The sequence below is a fragment of the Piliocolobus tephrosceles genome, chromosome 8 (assembly GCF_002776525.5).
Source record: "Piliocolobus tephrosceles isolate RC106 chromosome 8, ASM277652v3, whole genome shotgun sequence".
In the NCBI taxonomy this organism is placed as follows: domain Eukaryota; kingdom Metazoa; phylum Chordata; class Mammalia; order Primates; family Cercopithecidae; genus Piliocolobus; species Piliocolobus tephrosceles.
The window spans coordinates 110,740,556-110,760,876 of record NC_045441.1 but is presented as its reverse complement, the minus strand read 5'-3'; the positions used below and the strand labels follow the sequence as shown (position 1 = coordinate 110,760,876).

The window sequence follows — 20,321 nt, the reverse complement described above, 5'->3', positions numbered from 1 at the left end:
AGGAATAATCACATTCCTCCAAAATGAACTCTTAAGAGGTGTACAGGAGACTATCACGAGGTGCATCTACTTGTCTCCTGAGAAATTAAGAGAAGATACAATTGTTCTTTCTTCTACCTTATTGTACAAATTTGTTTGGAATTCTGTCCAGACTTGTGGACACCTTTGTGCTACTTTTTTATGCACGTAGAACTGTAATTATCACTAGTAAAGAGTTTCCCCTCTCTTTAAATGTCTCATTTGAGCCTACTTATTTAACCTACCCCAATACAGTCATTAGGGATTTATTTTACAAAAGATCAAAGAAATCTGAGATTCTAGCCCTTGTTTAGAATCAGTATGCATATTTTCTTAATTGTGAAACTTATACCCTAAACAAATGTCAGAATTCTTAATCAGCATTACGTGTGAGAAAAGCAAAAGCAAAAACAAAAACAACTGCCAATGTGTCTATTTCAAGACATCCCCAGAATTCTGTTATTAAATAGCATTGATGTGGCAGTCAGCCAGAATGTATAAGCTGTCCTAAATTACTGCCTCCTCTGTGTTTAGGGAGTCTGCTCTTGGTCTTACAAGTCCAAAAGCAGAATATCACAAATTCACAGAGAAGTGATCAGGATCTAGAGACTTGATCTATGCCATGCAGATTCACAGGGCATTTGTTTATAAAATTTGTGCTAGAAGATTACTTGTGAACTAGGGACAAACCCTTAATTATGAATAGGGAAACCCAGAAGATAAAGTTGCATTCAAAGTCTGCTTGATGGAAACAGAAACATCAAAAGGTAGCCTTACAGGGAAAAAGTTAAGGTGTTACCACAAATGTATATATGAAATGACCAATAATTTTATTTTATATTTCAAATAACTAGAATTGTATAGAGTTTAATTTTACAGCTTTAGGGCAAGGATAAACTCATTTTTATTTTTGCAGTAAAAGGTATAAATATTGAAAATTATGTAGGTTTAAAACTTAACTATGATACAGACACATTCTCAAATTAATGAATTTTACTGAAATTTTTGTATCAAACTTACTGATATTTAATGCAAAATAATAAATCTTAAGATTCTTGGTTGTACATGATAAAATGCATGACAGAGCAATTTTTTGACACAAAGGAACCATTTTGGCTCATGTAATTGAAAAGTCTAGGAGTCACATCTTCAGGCATTGCTGGATCCAGGTGCTGAAATGACGTCATCAGGCCCAAAATGTCTCTTTATTGCTTAATTCTGCTTTCCTGAGTTGGTATCACCTAGGAGACTCTCTCTACATGCTCCATGGCTGCTCCAGGCTCATACATACTTAGCATTAAGATTTTCTCCTCTTCTTTAATATAAAGGAAATTCAGCTAGATGATCTTTACCTTTAGTTCAAAATTCTGTAACATATAAATAACTCGAAATAACTGGTAACAGTTATTGAAACATCTCCTGATTCAGTAAAGATAATGGTTATTTACAATTGAGTATTTCATATTAAAAAGTTCATTAAAGGTTTATTCTTACAGTTATTTCAAATTTGCCCTTTGCATTTTTAGTAATTCTTTATGAGTGACACAAGCAAAACTACAACCTAGTACAAGTTGAAGTATCACAAATTTCAAGTCAATTGCTACCAAATTACAGAGATTTTAATATAATTTAGATACTAATATTATGTGAAAAGTGTTTGCTAACGGGAAATTTGGCCCATTTAATTGTCAATCAAGAGTCAAGATTTAGAAACCTCCTTTTTTACAAGAAACAAGTAAAAACTGGGATGGGAGAATAACATTAGCAATTGCAAACCTCAGTTCATTCCATTAAAATGTTGACTGCCTTGGGAACAGATTCTGTTACAGGAGGAAAAAAGTGTAAATTCAAACACTTAAGGAATAAACTACTATAAAGTACAATGTGCTTTATCAATTAATTAAATTTGAATTTCATGGAATGAAATATAAGTCAACAAATATGACAGTTTATGTTTATTATGGAAGAATCATTAATAATTTGATAAGTAAATGGCCCTGAATGGTTAGACATGTTCTCCGCATTTAAATAAATAGTATGAAAATATTAAAGTAATTTCAACTTGATAGAGACCATTTATTTTTAGTTTAGGTAGAGTTCCAACCTAATGGTAATAAGATTCCAGATCCTAAAGATGTCATGTGAATATTGCTCTGAAAAACCAAAATTAAAGCTTTCTTAAAGATGCTATGTAGGGCTGAGAGGTTTTTCACTTGTACCAGTGAGAGCTGCACCATTAAGTCTTCAAGTTCAGCAAATTCTGCCTCTAGAGAGCACCAGAACAGCTACTTATGATTTATTTCATGACTCTGAAACTATTACTACCTCCAATGGCTGTACAAAGCCAATATAATGTGCACTTGGACACCTAATCCCTCATGGCTACTGCACAATGCTTAGGTTGTTTATATTTGGAAGTCAGAAAAACATGTTGCTTGCAAGGCATTAAGATGCATGGGGTCACTTCAAGCTATTGATTGTATTTTCATTATCTGTTGGCACTTAGGGAAGGCATTTCCAGATAATTGTCTTCAGTATGGCTGGTCATTAGTTCTCTAATCTGTAATTTAGACACTGCTGTCAAACTAAAACATCCAGTCCTTTGTTAAGCTCTGTTTTTTATCACTTGCCCTAAGCTATGAGCAAAATGCCTACAGTGACAATAACACGTTTATTAAGTTGCTGTATCAACCCATTCACCACTCAGTCCAGCCTAGTGTTGCTATTACACTTTCTCTAGATGTCTATCCTATGGGCTCTCATATCACCCAATAGATATCTTCACCATGTCAGTATTTACTTGCTAGGGAGGTGGCCTTACTCTACATTTGAAAATTTCTTAAAGCCTGTCTTAAAGACTAGTATCTTGTAAGTCTTTGGTTACATCTAAGTTCCCAGCACTTAGCAGTGTCTGGCATTTGGTAACTCTCATTGTTTTTTGAACAGATTGTTGCAAAGTTAGTTGTTTTCCTTCCTTGGTACCAACCTTAAAGGTTAGAATCACCATTCCAAAATTTCCTTTCCATAAATTTATATACATCTTTTGAAACTCTGTACTGCCAGCCTTTATCATACCTGAAAATCTGACCTGAAAATGTGTCAGCTCAGTTTAATTACTGCAATCACCTCCTAACAATTTGCCTCCAGTTTCTCCTTCAGGTTACCAATTCTGTTCAATGCATCCAAATTCATGTTCCTTTAACACGCCTTACATTTTTAATCCCCTGAAAGCAACCTGCTGCTCTAAGAATAAAGTATTAACTTTGCACTAGTATTGAAGGCCATCTTTTCCCTTCTCACTAATTTTCAATGAAAAATTTATGTAGATAGTGAGTTGGGGGTCCCCAAGATCATACTGAGGTTCAATGATACACTTGGAATCACAGGACTCAGAAAAGCTGCTATGCTCCCAGTTACAGTTTATTACAGTGAAAGGATATAGATTAAAATCAGTAAATGGAAAAGGTGTGCAGGGTGAAAATCAGGAGAAACCAAGCACAAACTTTAAGATGTCCTCCCCCAGTGGAGCTACACAGACAGCACCTAATTCAGCAACGGTGTTTACCAACACATGCAAAGTATTGCTAATGAGCTCTCTTGAGCCTTGGTGTTCAGGGTTTTTATCAGGTTTCAGTCACATAAATATTCAGCTCCCTTATAACTGACCTTAGCTACTGAATTTCCAGTTTCCCAGAGCTTAAACTGTAACAGCAAGGCCCATGGTCTCAGGCATACAAAAGCACTTGTAACAGGTAAGATATCCCAAGGACTCAAGAGGTTTTCTTCCAGGAACTGGTGAAACACAGGTCCTTTCTTTGCAATATAAAGGATTTGAGCCTTTACGGTACAGAGAGGTCAGTCTACTCCTTATTAGTCAACCACATCTTACTCCTTCCTGCCTTCCTGTCTGCCAATTTGAAGTTTTCCTAATATCTATGGAAATCCTTATTATCCTTAGACTCCAGCACAAGTCATCCATTTCCATGAAGATTCTCCTCCAACCTCTCCCATATTGCTATGCATAGAGGCAAATGCACCTTTGCCATGCATGGAAAACTTGTATATATTGCCTTCAAACACCACTTTACCACGCATGTCATCTCTGTTATTGTTGTCACGCAGTAAATACTCAGGAAATGAAGGATTACTAATGAGTTAAGGTTTATTCTTCTCTTTAATGTAGAATTTCATTTTGACCTAAAATTATCCTTCCTATCTTCATAGAATATTTGGTTTTAACATACAAAATTAGATATGCAAGCTTCTTATCCATTCTTCATTTCAGAAATCTGGCATATTCTTATTTCTCATTTATCTTTTCACACCAAAGAAATCTTAACCTTTTTATAATTTAATCACTTTGACTTTGGTTGCTCCTTTCTGTACTTTCTCTGCCTCGTGTTACTTTTAAAAATTTGATCAAATTTTTAATTTTAAAAAATGTAATAAAACATCACATTACCTTCGCACAAGGGAAACATACTTTCATTTCCAATACATTTCTAAGTCTGTCCAGAATTTTCAGGTTTTTTTTTTTTCATCAAAATTACCAGAGAATGCTATCCATTACTTCTTAGTACTTTTCCTAGGCCACAATAAATAATTTCGAGTCCCTCATTCAATATCAGGATAATTGTTAGCTATCATTAATATTGACAAATTAGTATGTTCTAGGGAGTGCTAACGCTTATCTTAATCTTGACAGTACAAGGAGGCAGGTACTCATTTTCATAGCAACCAAGACACAGGAAGATTAATATGCTAAACTCTACAAACTAAATCTGACTCCAGAGTGTGTGCCTTTCACTGCCATGCTACACTGGACTAGCCCAAGACCCTAATTACAATTTCCTTTTAAAAACCATACCTCCTATTAGTGTGAATTGAAGTGTCTCTATAATTGGCAGAAGCACAATTACAATAAAGCTTATCCAAGTCATATTGAGACAGCTTTTTAAAATAAAATTTTAAATTTTAAAATAAAAAAATTTAACTTTTAACTATCATTGTGATCACTTTCAGGGCATTTGTTTTAAAATGTTAAATAAGCCATAGTGCAGTATTTTCTGGCAACTTGTATCAGTTAATGAGTTTTCTAGAGTATGATTTATTATAACCATCTTGATATGAGATGAAACATAAGATAGCTTGTGCATATTTTCATATATCAAACAGAAACACATTAGTTTCCTGCCTGTTCCCCACCCCAACACACACTAATTTTTAATACAAGACACAATGTATTGTGTCCCCCAGAGATGTCTCCCACTGACCCAGACCCCTGGATTCTTTTTAGCATACTTCAAATGTAATAACAATTTGGTACCATAGTAATTATATGGCATTTGTAAAGCCAGTATATGCGGGGGGGGAAAAAAAAAAAAACTAGATAAAAGCAAAATAGTTACAGTATAATTGAACATTATCCTAAAGAGAAGAAAGCATATCATATGGTTGAAAGGACATTGATGGGAATTTGATACTAGTTGTAGCAATGCTTGATCTATGCCACTTCCGACAAGTAATACTCTGTAAAATAAAAGGACTTTGGCTGGGCACGGTGGCTCATGTCTGTAATTCCAGCACTTTGGGAGGCCAAGGCGGACAGATCATGAGGTTAGATCGAGACCATTCTGGCCAACATGGTGAAACCCCGTCTCTATTAAAATACAAAAAAATTAACCGGGTGTGGGGGTGCGCGCCTGTAGTCCCAGCTACTTGGGAGGCTAAGGCAGGGGAATCGCTTGAACCCGGGAGACAGAGGTTGCAGTGAGCCAAGATCGTGCCACTGCACTCCAGCCTGGCAACAGAGCAAGACTTGTCTCAAAAATGAATAAATAAAAATTAAAGGACTTTAAAAAAAGAAACACCAAAAAAAAAAGAAGGAAATAAAAAGGCATAACAAAAAACTAACACAAAAATTGCGTTTAAAAAAAAAACTTAACGCCAAAACCAAGAAGAGGTCTGAAAGATATCTGGTAGAACAATTCTCAGCTCCTTCATTCCACAAATGATGCCAGTAGGCAGCAGATGGATACTGTTAACTAATGAAAGAAATTCTCCTGGTGAAGTCCTATTTTGCCTTTATCCTTAGAATTATGCAACCTACAGACTCAGCAATCTTAAAAGAAAAAAAACAGATGGGGAAAATCATTGATTTGAATTATATTCATTTAAAAAAGACTATTTCTAGTTGTTTTGAATGAATCCAGAACCTATAAATTATATCCCAGAAAACTGAAAGAATCTGATGAAATAACACATGACCTTGGACAGTAAATTTGAGTCAAAGGTGAAGAATACTGTTCCCTGGCTTATCCACAGCTTTGAGCGCACTGCCTGGCATGTATTAATGGCTTAATAAATGTCCCTGACAAAATTCCAAAATCTATTTTTTTGAAGCTTGTGGACAGGTAGAAAAGAAAGCAATGGCCACTAGGAGGCAGCATCGATTTACGAAGACTAAGCACGTCTCATAGTTTCCCACTATACAGAGGAATGAAGATCACATCAAAGCATCTGACCAAATCTCACATCAATAATCCCCATAAACAGGATGAAGCATAAGTACTAGATATCTCACAATTAAATGAATTTGTCGCTAGTTTAATGGGAGCACTATGCTATTTAATGGGTATCAATCTAAATGGAGATAGCTTTACCTTGTCATTTTTTTCAGTACTACATGTAGACAGAAAGGAATTTTTATCAAATTTGCCCATGACTTAAAACTGAGATTCACAGCCCAAGTTTTTTAAAACCCAAAATAAGTAAAATTTAATTTAATAAAATTAATTCTATATGAGGTAATGACTATACAAGTACAGAATGGAGAGGTTCCTCTTTACATGTGAAAGACCTTTGAGTTTACACTTTCAAACTCCTTGAGTCAAGAGTACATGCTGACATAGAAACAAATTTTATTGTACATTAGTTAAAATGGTGTAAACTTATACATACTTCCCACACAACCTGAATTCTTCATCTGTTCTCTTGTAGAGATATGGTAGTCAGTGGGACAGATACTTAAAAAGCTAAGCTGAGAAGACCTGTATTTGTAACTTTTATACATTGGGCCTTTGACTACCTGGAATAGTATTAAATAGCTGTTTACTGTTATGTCCTCAAAATCATACCAAATGTTTAAAATGCAGCCTAATGTTACTTTTTACAACCCCAAAAGATAGATGTCATTATCCTTATCTTGAATAAGATCCTGTGTTTGAATTCAATTCTGTGGGGTTAGACACTCATCCTAGCACGTAAGTGCTAGGTCTTTTAATAATTCCACCACGCTTTCCTTCGCTGTTTAGTGACTATTCCTTTTTCCTCCATTGCACAGCTGCTGAACCACAACGAGTTGTGTAGGGCCCAAGAAAATTTTTAGAGCACCTTAGCTAATTACAATGAAGATGACCCACAATGCAGGTTTGGGAACTGTGTTAGATCTGAATATTTCTCATCAGGCTTCTGATAGATGCTTGATAGCAGATTTTGAGACTATACTTTCTGATAACAGGCAGTATTGTATGAAGAGCTGAAAGACCTAGTTGAATTTGAGCACTGTTACTTACTAGTGCTACCTCTTATAAGGCACTTGACCCTGCTGAGCCTCAATTTTCCCATATATAAAATGATCACTGTAAGCACTCAGCATCAGGCTTGGCACATGATATGCACTCAATAAATGCTACCTACTAATTTTGAAGATGAAGGCCCAGAATATACTATATTGTCAGTTAAGAGTTGCTTTACAACCCTGGCTACTAAACTGTCTGTTCACATGCCATTATAAAGGGACTTTACTTTCTCATTCACATGATGAATCTTAGGTTACATGGCTGAGGAAAATGTTGACATCGTTATTCTGTATTTGCATTAAATAACATTCAAAAGTTGTTTTTATCATACTTATATCTCACATTATTAGCTTAAAAATTAGGAAGGATGTTAAACAGGATGTTTAAGCAAATATTAGTAAAACTTTCTCTCTTGTTCTTCTGGGATCAAGATTTGTAATATTTAAGCCAAAACTGTCAGCATGTGAGGCCAAGTTATCAAAGTGCTTTGACCTAAAAGCAATGTTATTTTAAACTATTATTTTAGATAGTATCTTGTCAGTCAAAAAAAAAAAAAAGTTCTTTTTGCAGTTAGTTGCCCTTTCCAAATAACTTTAATGAAAATATCTTGCCAAGAAACATCTCTTTGATTCATCAAGCTGGGTTTAGATTGTGCCCGAGTCACAAAGCACAAAGGTAATTACAGGTTGAAATTGATTTGAGCCTCTTTATAAATAAAAACTGGTTATAGAATAAATGTCTCATTATCTTGACACTGTATATTAATTATGTTACTACTCATGGTTGTGGCTCCCTTACAATTCTCATGCAAAAATAAATCCAATTTTAATCAGTCATGAGCATAAAAAGTTCACCATGTACATGTATCCAGGAATAAAGAATTACATAGATCATCTGGCATATTATCATTCACATTCTCCATAACTATTCATAAAAACAATAATTCACATTTTGGGAATGCTTTTTCCAACATCAATCAGGAAAATACAGCTTTATAACGTGTTTCAGAGAGCCAAGAGTACATCACATTAGAAACTCATTAACATGAGGGACAGGACTGGTTTTTATTTACTTGTTTATGTGTAATTTGTGTTGATATGCCAAGTATTTTGAGAAAAGATCTGACTCTGGACTTCATTTGTACCGTTAGAATGCATTTTTCTTAGCAATTGAATGATGCATATTCTTATTTAATTTTTGGAATTACTTTACCAATTAAAAATGCCATATACTATTTCATTCAGTCCCTAAATTTGCCAGTTTGCCTTCCCACTTTCCATTTTATTAATAAATTGATTATAAAACATTATACTACAAAAGCCAAACATTTATGAATAGCCAATATTAGCTAACTTCTCTAATCCTCCCAGAGACAGCACTTAACATTAACCAAATAATTCTAGGGAATAGTGCTTTTCCCCTTACAAGGCTGATCTGAGTGAAGATATTTCCTCCCCCAAAAAGCTATTATGTTTAATAAGTATGGAGTTTAAACTGTTTTAAAACATAATGAAACCCACCTCTAAACTCTCTATAAGGATTTATTCCAGAATTTATACAAATTGTTCATTTTTTATTGAACTTGTATTGTTTAAACCAAGGGTCAGCAACTATGCCTTCAAGCTCAATCCAGCCCCCACCTCCATTTTTATAAATGAAGTTTTACTGGAAGACAGCCACTATTCATTTATGTATTATCTATCGTCATTTGTATGCCACAATAACCAAGGTGAGTAGCTGTAACAGAGACCATATGGCCTTCAAAGTCTAAAAGACTTACCATCTGGATCTTCATAGAAAAAGTTTGCCAACCACTATTTTTAAGCACTTTCATAAAAACAAAACAAAGAAACTATTTAACTTTGTTTCAAGTACAAGGATGTAAATATTTTTCTATTTTCTTCTCATCACAAAGATACACACTTTGGCCTATACATAAGTTGATCAGAAATTTTGTGGACTAGCCTGGATATCTGAACACTACTTACAGCACTGTTTCTATCAATTATTTAAAAAACTAAGTTGACGTCTTCTGAAATCAGGTTTATGGATAATGAATCATGTAAAATTGTTGACAATAATAGCTAGCACTACATTTACTCACATTTATAAAAACATTAATATTAGAAATTCTCCAATTCTTAAAAATTAAAAATTGAAGACTACACGGAATCAATTGTTTTCAGATAATATACTGTCTGTGAAATTCAACATTAATGTGTTCATATTACTTTCACACCTAATCAATTGGGCATCAAGAGACTTTACCAATCATCTCTGTCAATTCTACCATTGCTAGTCATTCTTAATGTTCAAGTTGGAATTTTGGGCCAATCTATTAAAACCTTGTCAGCATTTTTGCTTTTCACAAGCGAACACATTTTTACCTACCCACAGGTCAAAGTGCTAGGGAGCAACTTTTAGAAGCACTAGCAAAACACCACCAGTGGAATTGGATAAATGCCGATGATTCAGATAACTCCAGGAAAGATTTACCCTCCTGTGATTTTCCTAAATATCAGGGAAAGAAAACACACATATCCTGTACTACTACTGTTATTTGAATGCCTGATTTATATAGCACCCAAATTTCTTTTCCACTAGTTTCCATAAATACTAAAGTATCAAAAAGTACTACTTTTGGCTAAAATTTTTCAAAATGACCAGTATATTTTCACACTAATAAAAAAAAAAAGAAACCAAGCTACCAAACTTATATTTAGGCAAAAAAAAAAAAAAAAAGGGTTTTTTCAATAAAATGTAGAAAGATTTTAATTTACATACTACAATGAATCAACAAGGAGTCAAAATCCAGTTACACATTCATAAAAATTCCATATATCATCCTCAGAATAATCAGTTTCTGTACAAAGATTTACAGATGTCCAAATATGTAGTTTTTCCTCAGTGTGCTACAGAATTTAAAGGCTCTGCTCGAATATTCCCCAAATCAAGCGCAGAATCTGTTTCTTCATCAATTTCTCCAATGACTGCACTAAAAAAGTCAGAGTTAAAACAATCACATTTCTGAAATAAATTTACATGTGTTTCAAAAATCTTATTAATCAAATCAAAGCACTGAGTACCATTATTCCAAAACATAAAACTAAGAAAGCATAGTAAAAAGAACTAATTGAGGTAAAAAGCAAACAACATTGGCATGAGTCAGTGAACTGCATATTTAAATCACAAAACTCAAGAAATAATTTGAAGGCACATTACAGGAACCAGTATTAAAGGACACATTGTACATAGTGATTATATCATGAATCTTTAAAGGAAACAGCCACACAGGGACAGATATGGTAAAAACTCTCAAACTTGCAAATCGTATTATTTCAATTCAATTCTAGGACTGTATTAAAAATAAATTTCACAAAATCACTCCTAAAATAATTAGCAAGTATCAATTATTTGAGTAACTCTGATGAATTAAATCAATGATATAGATAATAGCTATTAGATTGTTTTCCTAAGTTTTCAGTTAAATCCAAAGCCAGTTCTTCATATACAAAAATAATAGTAGGACCAAGTACTTTGGTATCTAACAAATCATTTTTGATGTGATTGGCTCAGGTTAAAGCTAAAAAAGTTTTCTTGTTCAACACTAACATAGTATCTGTAACTTTAAATTCATTAATACCATGCTAGATAACCAACCCATAGCCCTCTAACTGGAAATATTCAATGTTATCACTCAGACCACAAGATGACTATGAAATACTATTTTTAAAAAGTATTTGTTGGGTTTACATTTGTTTGGTTTTATTGAGAGTAAATTTTATTTATTTGTTTTCTTTTTTTGAGATAGAGTTTTGCTGGTCGCACAGGCTGGAGTGCAGTGGCACGATCTTGACTCACTCCAAAACCTCCACTTTCCAGGTTCAACCGTTTCTCATGCACACCCAGCTAAGTTTTGTATTTTTAGTAGAGACAGGGTTCCACCATGTTGACTAGGCAGGTCTCCAACTCCTGACCTCTAGTAATTCGCCAGCCTTGGCCTCCCAAAGTGCTGGGACTATAGGTGTGAGCCACTGTGCCCGGCCAAATTCTCAAGATGAATACTAGTAATAAGGGATTTGCCCAATTTTGCTTTAAAGTATATAAAGTCTTGAGTCCTCTAATAAATGAAAAATATCAAACTCTGGCAGAATAAATTAAGTTTTCTCAAAATAAACTAAAGGCCCCAATTCCACTCTTAAATATTTAGTGTCATTTAAAATCCCCATGGTAAGCAGTGAAATGCTGATAAATGTTTAAAAAACAGCTCTCTGGAAAAAAAGCGGGAGCCTGATTTGCAGCATTTATTAATATCCCTTGTGCAAACACTCCCACCACGGCCAATTTCAAGCTACTAACAAGACATCAATTAACTACCTTGTAAAATTCCTTAAAATATAACAATCTGCTTTCATGAGCCAGTACAAGCTGGCTCTAGCACACCATTTTTTTCACTGAAGTTCAAGAAAAAAAATTGTTTTAAGTAGGAGAAACCTTAAAATCAATTATTATGCACAGCTCCTATATAAACAGTGTTGTTCTGATCCAGAGACCTGGGCCCTATCTGCTCTGCCTCTCTCATTACTTACAGCTCACCTTGTAACTCCACCTAAAAGTCATCTCTATAAAATATTTTATAAACTCTTGATTTTTGATTACAGATCAAATTATTTATTCATCTAAAGGTGATGCTAACATAAACAACTTAAATGAGTAAATTATTCCTTCACTTTTTAAGTTATTCGAGGGGATAGTTAGTCCCCTAGAATGTGTTAATGTATCTAGCTTAATGTATCTTAGCTTAAAATTGCTAATGCATCTTTTGCTTCTTTCCAACTATATTTTGATTCACTGTAGTACTCACTAGAAAATTGATTTGGCATTCTTCTAGCCTCTATAACTATTCTAACACTGGCCACACGTAACTATTAAAATTAATTACAATTAAATAAAATTTAAAATTCAGTTCCTCTGTCACATCAGCCACTTTTCTTTTTTTTTTCAAGATGGAGTTTCACTCTTTTTGCCCAGGCTGGAGTGCAAAGGTGCAACCTCAGCTCACTCCAACCTCCATCTACCACCAGGTTCAAGAAATTCTCCTGCCTCAGCCTCCCAAGTAGCTGGGATTACAGGCATCCACCACCACATCAGGCTAATTTTTGTATTTTTAGGAGAGATGGGGTTTCACTATGCTGGCCAGGGTGGTCTTGAACTCCTGGGCTCAGGTGATCCACCCACCTTGGCCTCTCAAAGTGCTGGGATTATAGGCGTGAGCCATGGCACTGGAACCACATCAGCCACTTTTCTTTCTTTTTTTTTTTTTTTTTTGAGATGGCGTTTTGCTCTTGCTGCCCAGGCTGGAGTGCGGGGCTGTGATCTTAGCTCACTGCAACCTCCACCTCCCAGGCAAATTCTCTTGACTCAGCCTCCCAAGTAGCTGGGATTACAGGTTTGCGCCACCATGCCTGCCTAGTTTTTACATTTTAGTAAAGACGTGGTTTCACCATGTTGGCCAAGATGGTCTTGAACTCCTGACCTCAAGAGATCCACCCACCTCCGCCTCCCAAAGTGCTGGGATTACATGCGTGAACCACTGTGCCGGCATTTTTTTTTTTTTTTTGAGAAGGTATCTCAATCTGTCACCCAGGCTGGAGTGCGGTGGCATGATCTCGGCTCACTGCAACCTCCACCTCCTGGGTTCAAGTGATTCTCCCACCTCAGCCTCCCGAGAAGCTGGAACTACAGGTGCACGCCACCAAGCCTGGCTAATTTTTATATTTTTAGTAGAGACAGGGTTTTGCCATGTTGGCGAGGCTGGTCTTGAACTCCTGACCTGATCCACTTGCCTCAGACTCCCAAAGTGCTGAGATTACAGGCACCATGCCTGGCCAATTACTCTTAAACTTTTATATCTGTCTGTCCCAAGTAAACTGAGGCCACAGGGACATCTTAAGTGTGTCAATGATGCTAAAAAATTAAAAGAAAATGAATAACAAGTAAGTACTTATTTACAAATACATCTATGTTATTGAGCATGAATTAGTATTGTTCAAATGAGAGATTTCAAAACCATTTTTCAAACTTTGGCCTTGGACTCTAGAAATATGTTCCTCTAAAATTCTGGCTATTTCTAAGAACATTTTAAGAAGCCTCTCTAATGAAGTATTTAATATAAGGCAGGGCCCTTTCTGGACTCTACCCAGGCTACTTAACTAGTAGAAAAATGGGCAAATCTCAGGTAAAAGTTTAATTTGTAAAGAGAAAGCTTTGGTTGAAACCATAAAATGTATAGATATGCCTTACTTTATGCAAATATAAGAAAAGCTGTATTTACGAAAGAAATGAATGCAAGATTCTATTAATTATGTATGGACAATACAGTAGGGTATTTTCGGGAAAACCTCTTCTCCATAAAGTAAGGCAGTATCATTTATAATTTTAACAGATATATTTTACTTACACGTTGTCACCTCTTACAATGTATAATCCTAGTACCACTTGCTCTACCCCCTGTGAAGAGCTGAATACTCGCTCATGGCTTTCATCCAAAATCAAATTAATGGTCTGGTCAAAACCTTTCAGTGTTCCCTGTAAAGAAAATATTCAGGAGAAAAAGAGGAATATTCTGGTTTACCTGAAAGTGTAAATTCAACCTCACAATCATTTTAGTTGCCAGGTATTCCAATACAAATAACAATACAATGTCAAATAAAATACCTTTTTTATAACCAACAGTATTCGAGGGTACACTATTTACCTCTTGGTTGTTTGGCTGGGGTGGGGGGCCCTGCACCACACACCTCACTCATATGCAGAGTTGACGGCAGTTAGAAAGGACAACTATGTACTAATTTGAGTATCTCCAAAAAGTAACTAGCATAAAAGCTTACGAAGACCAGCAGCTAAAGGTATAAACTAAAACAAAGGAGATTTAAGGGAAACTGATGGGCAAATATACATAAATAAGGAAGAACCATACATACCAACTACAGCAATGTAATAGTATCACTATATGCTACATACCAGCACTAAGCAGTGTGCTAAACACATCGTACACATTGTCTCAATTCATCTCTACCCTTTAATACTATAATTAGCCCCATTTCAAAGAAGAAACTCAGGTACAGAGTGGTGTGTCTTATGGGCATATGGGTAGTAAGTGGCACAGCCAGGAGATGAACCACAAAAGGCTAGCTCCTGAGCCAGATCACTAAACCGTAACATTCTATACTATTATACACAAGTAAATATAATTTGCCATTTTTCAGAGATTCAAATCAGTCCCATAAATATTTTAAAAATTTAGTAGTTATATATAACACCTAATGAGTACTTACTAGTTACCGGTGTTCTGTCTGTCTCACTATATTGTTTAATGTGTATCAAATGGATGTATTTTTGAACTCTCCCAGTAAGGTAGATACAAATGTGACTATACTAATTAGAACCAGAACTTGAAGGAAATAATCAGGGAGAGTTTTATGAAAGCTCAGAATTGAATAAAAGAAGACATGGGTCTAGCATAACAGAGTAACTCAGATGGTATTCAAGTTTCTGAAGAAATATCAACTAACATTGGTTTTGATGGTTAAATCTCTCAAGCTCTTAAACTGTTTTATCCTCTGAAAGTCAAAATATATAAAATGAGAATTAAATAAAAAGAAATCTATAACTTGGAAGAGAAACAATATATAGAGTATTTATTGAACTAGTTAGCAAATGGTTGTTACCATAAACACCCACTCATAACTTATTGGCTTCATTTTACCCATTAACTATCCCATCAAATAAATTATGTGTCAAAGAAATACAGAACTATTGACTTTAGAACTTAAGATGCTCTTTTTATATCGCTTTCCTTCTTCTTTAAAATTAAAAATAATTTCCCAGTTTATTATCTATCTTGTTAACAAAAATAAGAAAATTTAAACTTAAGGTTTTCACCAAATAAAAAAAAAATGCAAACATCTATTAATAGCAATAGGCTTCTTCAAGTGTTGAGATTAAAATAGGTTAAACTAGCCACATTTGAAAAAATACAATGTGAGGTGCCTAAGACACCATGATTGCTTCCTTAAGAAAGAAGCCAGGCAACTGGCCTTGGCTTTGATGTCAAACCAAATTTAAATCCCAGTTTGGTTCTGTCACCTGCTACCCTTGTGACTCTGAGAAAGTGAGTCACCTTCTCTGAACTTGTTTCCTAATCTAGAATACAGGGGTACTTATTCTTCACAAGGTTGTATGTACATTAATTAATGTAACACATATGCACCTGGCACACGATATAAATTTAGTAAATGGCAAAGCTAGAACTTTGACTAACAATAGTCACTAAGAACCCAGTGGGAAAAAAAAATCACAAGGCTTAAAAAGAAAACAAACGAAAGCAAAACTGCAGAATGGAAAAATAAGGGATCAAAGTATTTAAAGAAACTAGGTAAGGTTAGAAAATAAAGTTTAGTAGCCTTAAAATTCTTTTGAAAGCATTCGGAGTATGAAACATAAGTGAAGAAATAATCAAGTATCCAAAAATCTTGAGATGAATTCCTCAGTTCAAATTCCAAATACAAGTATCACCACAGGAACGTTTTATCTTTGTTATATGACATAAATTAGCAAGGGAGAAACAACTTCAAGGAACAAGCCAATTTTACATAAATGTGTGTATACAGAGAAAGTCAATCATCATAATGTGTCCTACAGAAGACATGTTACACAACCTAAAAACAAAGAATGTTAAGATTGTATACAAGCCTTAAATGTTGATATGTAGATATTAATAGTATCTAAATCATTAAGAAGTTACTAAGCATATGCAAAATTTCAAAAAATTCTGATTCACGTGGTGCAGAATGAGGAAGGAAATAAAAATGGAAGAAGAAAAGTAAGTTTAATGAAGGTCTGCAGACTAGGAGCTCTCTGAGGGCAGAATCTATAATTCTAGCTCCTAGAAGCCTTGTAGGTAACACGCCACGTTTATTAGTGAGGAAAACGTGGATTGACAGCAAAGTGATAAAGAGCTAAATTATAATAATACTGCACTACAGGTGTAATGTGCTGTCTAGGCATTAGAGATCAGAGGTTTCACATAAAACTTGCAACCAATAAACCTACAGGAAAGCAGAGAATGAAAATTCCGAAGACTTACCACAATCATTCTCCCATCTGATGTAATAACAGCAACAGTTCCTGATAACTGAATAAAGGAAAGTGCTTCTTAGGGAATGTAAATTGAAAACAGACTCTGGCAAGGTAATGATTTAAATTATTAGAACAAATAAAACAATTAGGTAAAAGTGTTCAACACAGCCACTAAGTTCACTACATAAAAATGTTGAAAGATTTTGGGACGCCAAGGCAGGAGGATCACTTGAGGTGAGACTAGCTTGGGAAACACAGTGAGAACCCCCCATCTCTACTACCCTGGCCTGGTGACCTATAGTCCCAGCTGCTCAGGAGACAGAGGCAGAAGCGGGAGGATACCTTGAGCTCAGGAGTTCAAGGTTGCATTGAGCCATGATCAAGCCACTGCACTCCAGGCTGGGCAATAGAGTGAGACCCTCGACTCAAAAAAAGAAAGAAAAAAAAATTTTAAAAAGCTTGTTTTAGTTTTGTGATAATTACATGACTAAGAAAAGGAAAAAGTAGAAAAAGAAAACCTCTTTCTGTATGGGATCGGTGTATCCTATCTCAAAATATCCTGGATTTTTGACACTTTTCTACTAGGAATGCTGCCAATCTATTATTTCGGGCAGGATATTTCGTTTCTTGGGCCTGTTTATATCTAAAATGAAAACTGGATGAGTACTAAATTAATCGATGTTGGACGATTTTCAAGCATGTTAAAAAACTGTCTTCTGGGGCAGGCTTCCGTAATTCAAAAGTAAATAAACTATATAATCAGTGTCACAAGATACTAACAATACCTGTAACATTAAAAGCATTCGGTATTTAATTTTTGTCACCCAGTTTGTACCTGAACTTAAAGTTCTGAGACTTTAAAATGGTAACACTTGTAAAGTCTATTTTAAGACTTCCCATGGGGTTGTTAACTTGCTCCTCACTATAATCCACTACAACAGCAAGCATTTTTTTCATTCCACCAAGTAGGGACTTCAAGTGGTAAAGGGACAGAAACAGTCTGTGAACCATCGTTAAACTTTCTGCTATCCTCGAACTAATGAGCAAATTATGTGAATAAAACAAGTACACAGATTTGCAAAACTGTTGTCGCAGCCAGGACGATTGTTCATCTTATTTACAAACTTGAACACTTATGCTCTAGGGAAATAGTAAGGAAGAATCAAGAGCGTACTTTTTTTTTTAAGAGAGAAAAGTTCGGAATAATCACACTGGGTTTTTATTTGGCTTTTGCAGACAAAATGGAAAGGACCCCTGGGCCCGCAGCAGCTGGCAGGCTCTAGGCGCCGCCGGCGAACTCTGGGTCATTCCGGGGTCCTCATCTCCTCGCCCGCTCCCAGGATCCCGCCGCGGCCGGGCCTCCCAACCTCCCACCGATCCCCGAGCGGCGGCCTCTCCGCGGCCCCGGCTCACGCCCGCGGCGGCCAGCTTGAGGATACGGTTGATGTAGTTCTCCAAAGCGGACGTCATGCTGCTCAGACCGGCAGCTCCGGGTAACACAGCGGTGCCGGCCACAAGCAGAACTGAAAGGCGCGCCAGAACCCGGCAGCGTCTAGCGTCTGCGGGCCGCAGCAAATATCGTGAGAGTTGCTGCTCCGCAACCCTTTGACTCGGAAATTGGGACGAACTAGCCAACCAAACAGAAGCAGCACAGCGCTGACGAGAGAGTGCGCGTGCGCAGTATGTTTTCGCTGTAATTCTGGGCCGTGTTCCGGAAGCCGCGTAAGACAAAAGCGAACGAGAGGCGGAAAAAAGGAGGAGGCTTCCTGAAGGTGGGGTACGAGACAGATAGTTGGGGGAGAGTGGGTTTCCAATCCGAGTAAAAGCCAGTGTGGTGGAAGATAATAAGTGAAAATGTTGAGGTAGAGCAGGCAGGAAGAAACGGGATAAGGCGTTTTTTATTAGGAGTGAAGGAGGAGAGTAGACGAGCGCTGTTGTGTGAAATGCAGGTGCGGGTAGTTGAATCCCTAGTTTTCTGCAGCAGGAGCCGAAAATAACACTAAAAATAAGTCCAGTTGGCCGGGGCAAAGTTGTACACGTTATAACCACACAGTGTAAGCGTCTTAAGAACTCAACAATGAAATGCACGTTCGTATGTTCTGCTTTTGTCTCTCAAAGTGGTCTAAAATGGAGGTGTTTTTACTTTTTAAAGAAACTAAATGCAAATAGACAAAAGTGTGTGACCATCCCTTAGAAAACGAATGTCCACGCTTCTGCCACGCCGGGATGGTCTACCTTTCTCCAGGGTGAAATTAATAAGTAAAAGGCTCCTGCAGCACCAAGAAAGGACTGATGCAGGAAGGCACCAAACTTGGTTCTAATCTTGGCTCTGCTAATATATTCGTGTCATTGCACAGGTCACTTCAGTTCTTCTGGGCCTCAGTTTCCTTATAGTGCCATAGGTATCATTTCAGATATTTCCCAATGTGATACTGTTCCCACTTTATTTACTGTGGTGCCCTAACTTGAGAGAACTTGAAGTTAGAGAGATATTTATACACAAAACATCAGCAGGAGCGATTTCCCTTTTTTACAAAATATCTTTATGATTTAGGTTAAACATGTATTTTCTTAAGAATTGTGGCTTTGGAATAACTCTTGCAATGTCAGCAGTTTTCCTCGGAAAAGGAAGCATGTCTTAATTAGAGCATACCCACAAGATACCTACAAGATGACTCCCAAATAGTTAATATTTTATATTCTGGAAGTTATTCCGATCTGTTTGAAATCAAATGTAGTCAGGAATTAGATTGTGAATGTCTCATATTCTCAGGGTAACAAATGAAAGTGTCTTCCACAAATGAAAGAACAAAGATAATTGTGTGATTTGCAAATGTTGGGAGTTGAATCAAAACCCAAAGACTAATTAATGATTAACGAGGTGTTAGGAGTTTTGTTTAAAACAAAAAAATTGCTGGGCGTGTTGGTGTGTGCCTGTAATCCCAGCTACTCTGGAAGCTGAGGCAGGAGAATTGCTTGAACCCGGGAGGCGGTGGTTACAGTGAGCTGAGATCACGCCATTGCACTCCAGCCTGGGCGACAAGAGCGAAACTCCATCTCAAAAACAAAAACATAAAAACTAACCTCTGTGTGATCTTATAAAAATAAAGCCGGGTACGGTGACTCCCACCTGTAATCCCAGCACTTTGGGAGGCCGAGGCGGGCGGATCACTTGGTCAAGAGATCAACACCATCCTGGCCAACATGGTGAAACCCCGTCTCTACTAAAATACAAAAATTAGCCGGCGTGGTGGCGGGTGCCTGTACTCGCAGCTACTAGGGAGGCTGAGGCGGGAGAACCACTAGAACCTGGGAGGCAAAGGTTGCGGTGAGCAGAGATTGTGCCACTGCCCTCCAGCCAGGGCGACAGAGCGATACTCCATCTCAATAAAATAAAAATAAAAAATAAAAGTAAAAAAATAAATACTCCCTACAAATTTTCATCACTTAGAGTATGCTTTTGTTTTGAAAATGTTTAACATTATATGGTAGCTTACGAAACTACTTTCATCATAAATACATTGTAAGTCTATGGTCTTGTGTAGTTGTCATTAAAGTAATATGCCAGATAAATAACAGATG

The 20,321-nt window shown here is 36.3% G+C and overlaps 1 protein-coding gene across 1 annotated transcript; it reads right to left on the bottom strand.

The window, feature by feature from the left end:
- Positions 1 to 6,919: 6,919 nt before the first annotated feature.
- Positions 6,920 to 18,394, bottom strand: LSM8 (LSM8 homolog, U6 small nuclear RNA associated). The gene is made up of 4 exons (XM_023228184.2): positions 18,179 to 18,394; positions 16,747 to 16,787; positions 14,059 to 14,186; positions 6,920 to 10,593 (listed from the first exon to the last, which is right to left on the bottom strand). Exons 1-4 carry the CDS (start codon positions 18,207 to 18,209, stop codon positions 10,503 to 10,505), a joined length of 291 nt encoding a protein of 96 aa, XP_023083952.1. The 5' UTR covers positions 18,210 to 18,394; the 3' UTR covers positions 6,920 to 10,502.
- Between the last annotated feature and the right edge of the window lie 1,927 nt (positions 18,395 to 20,321).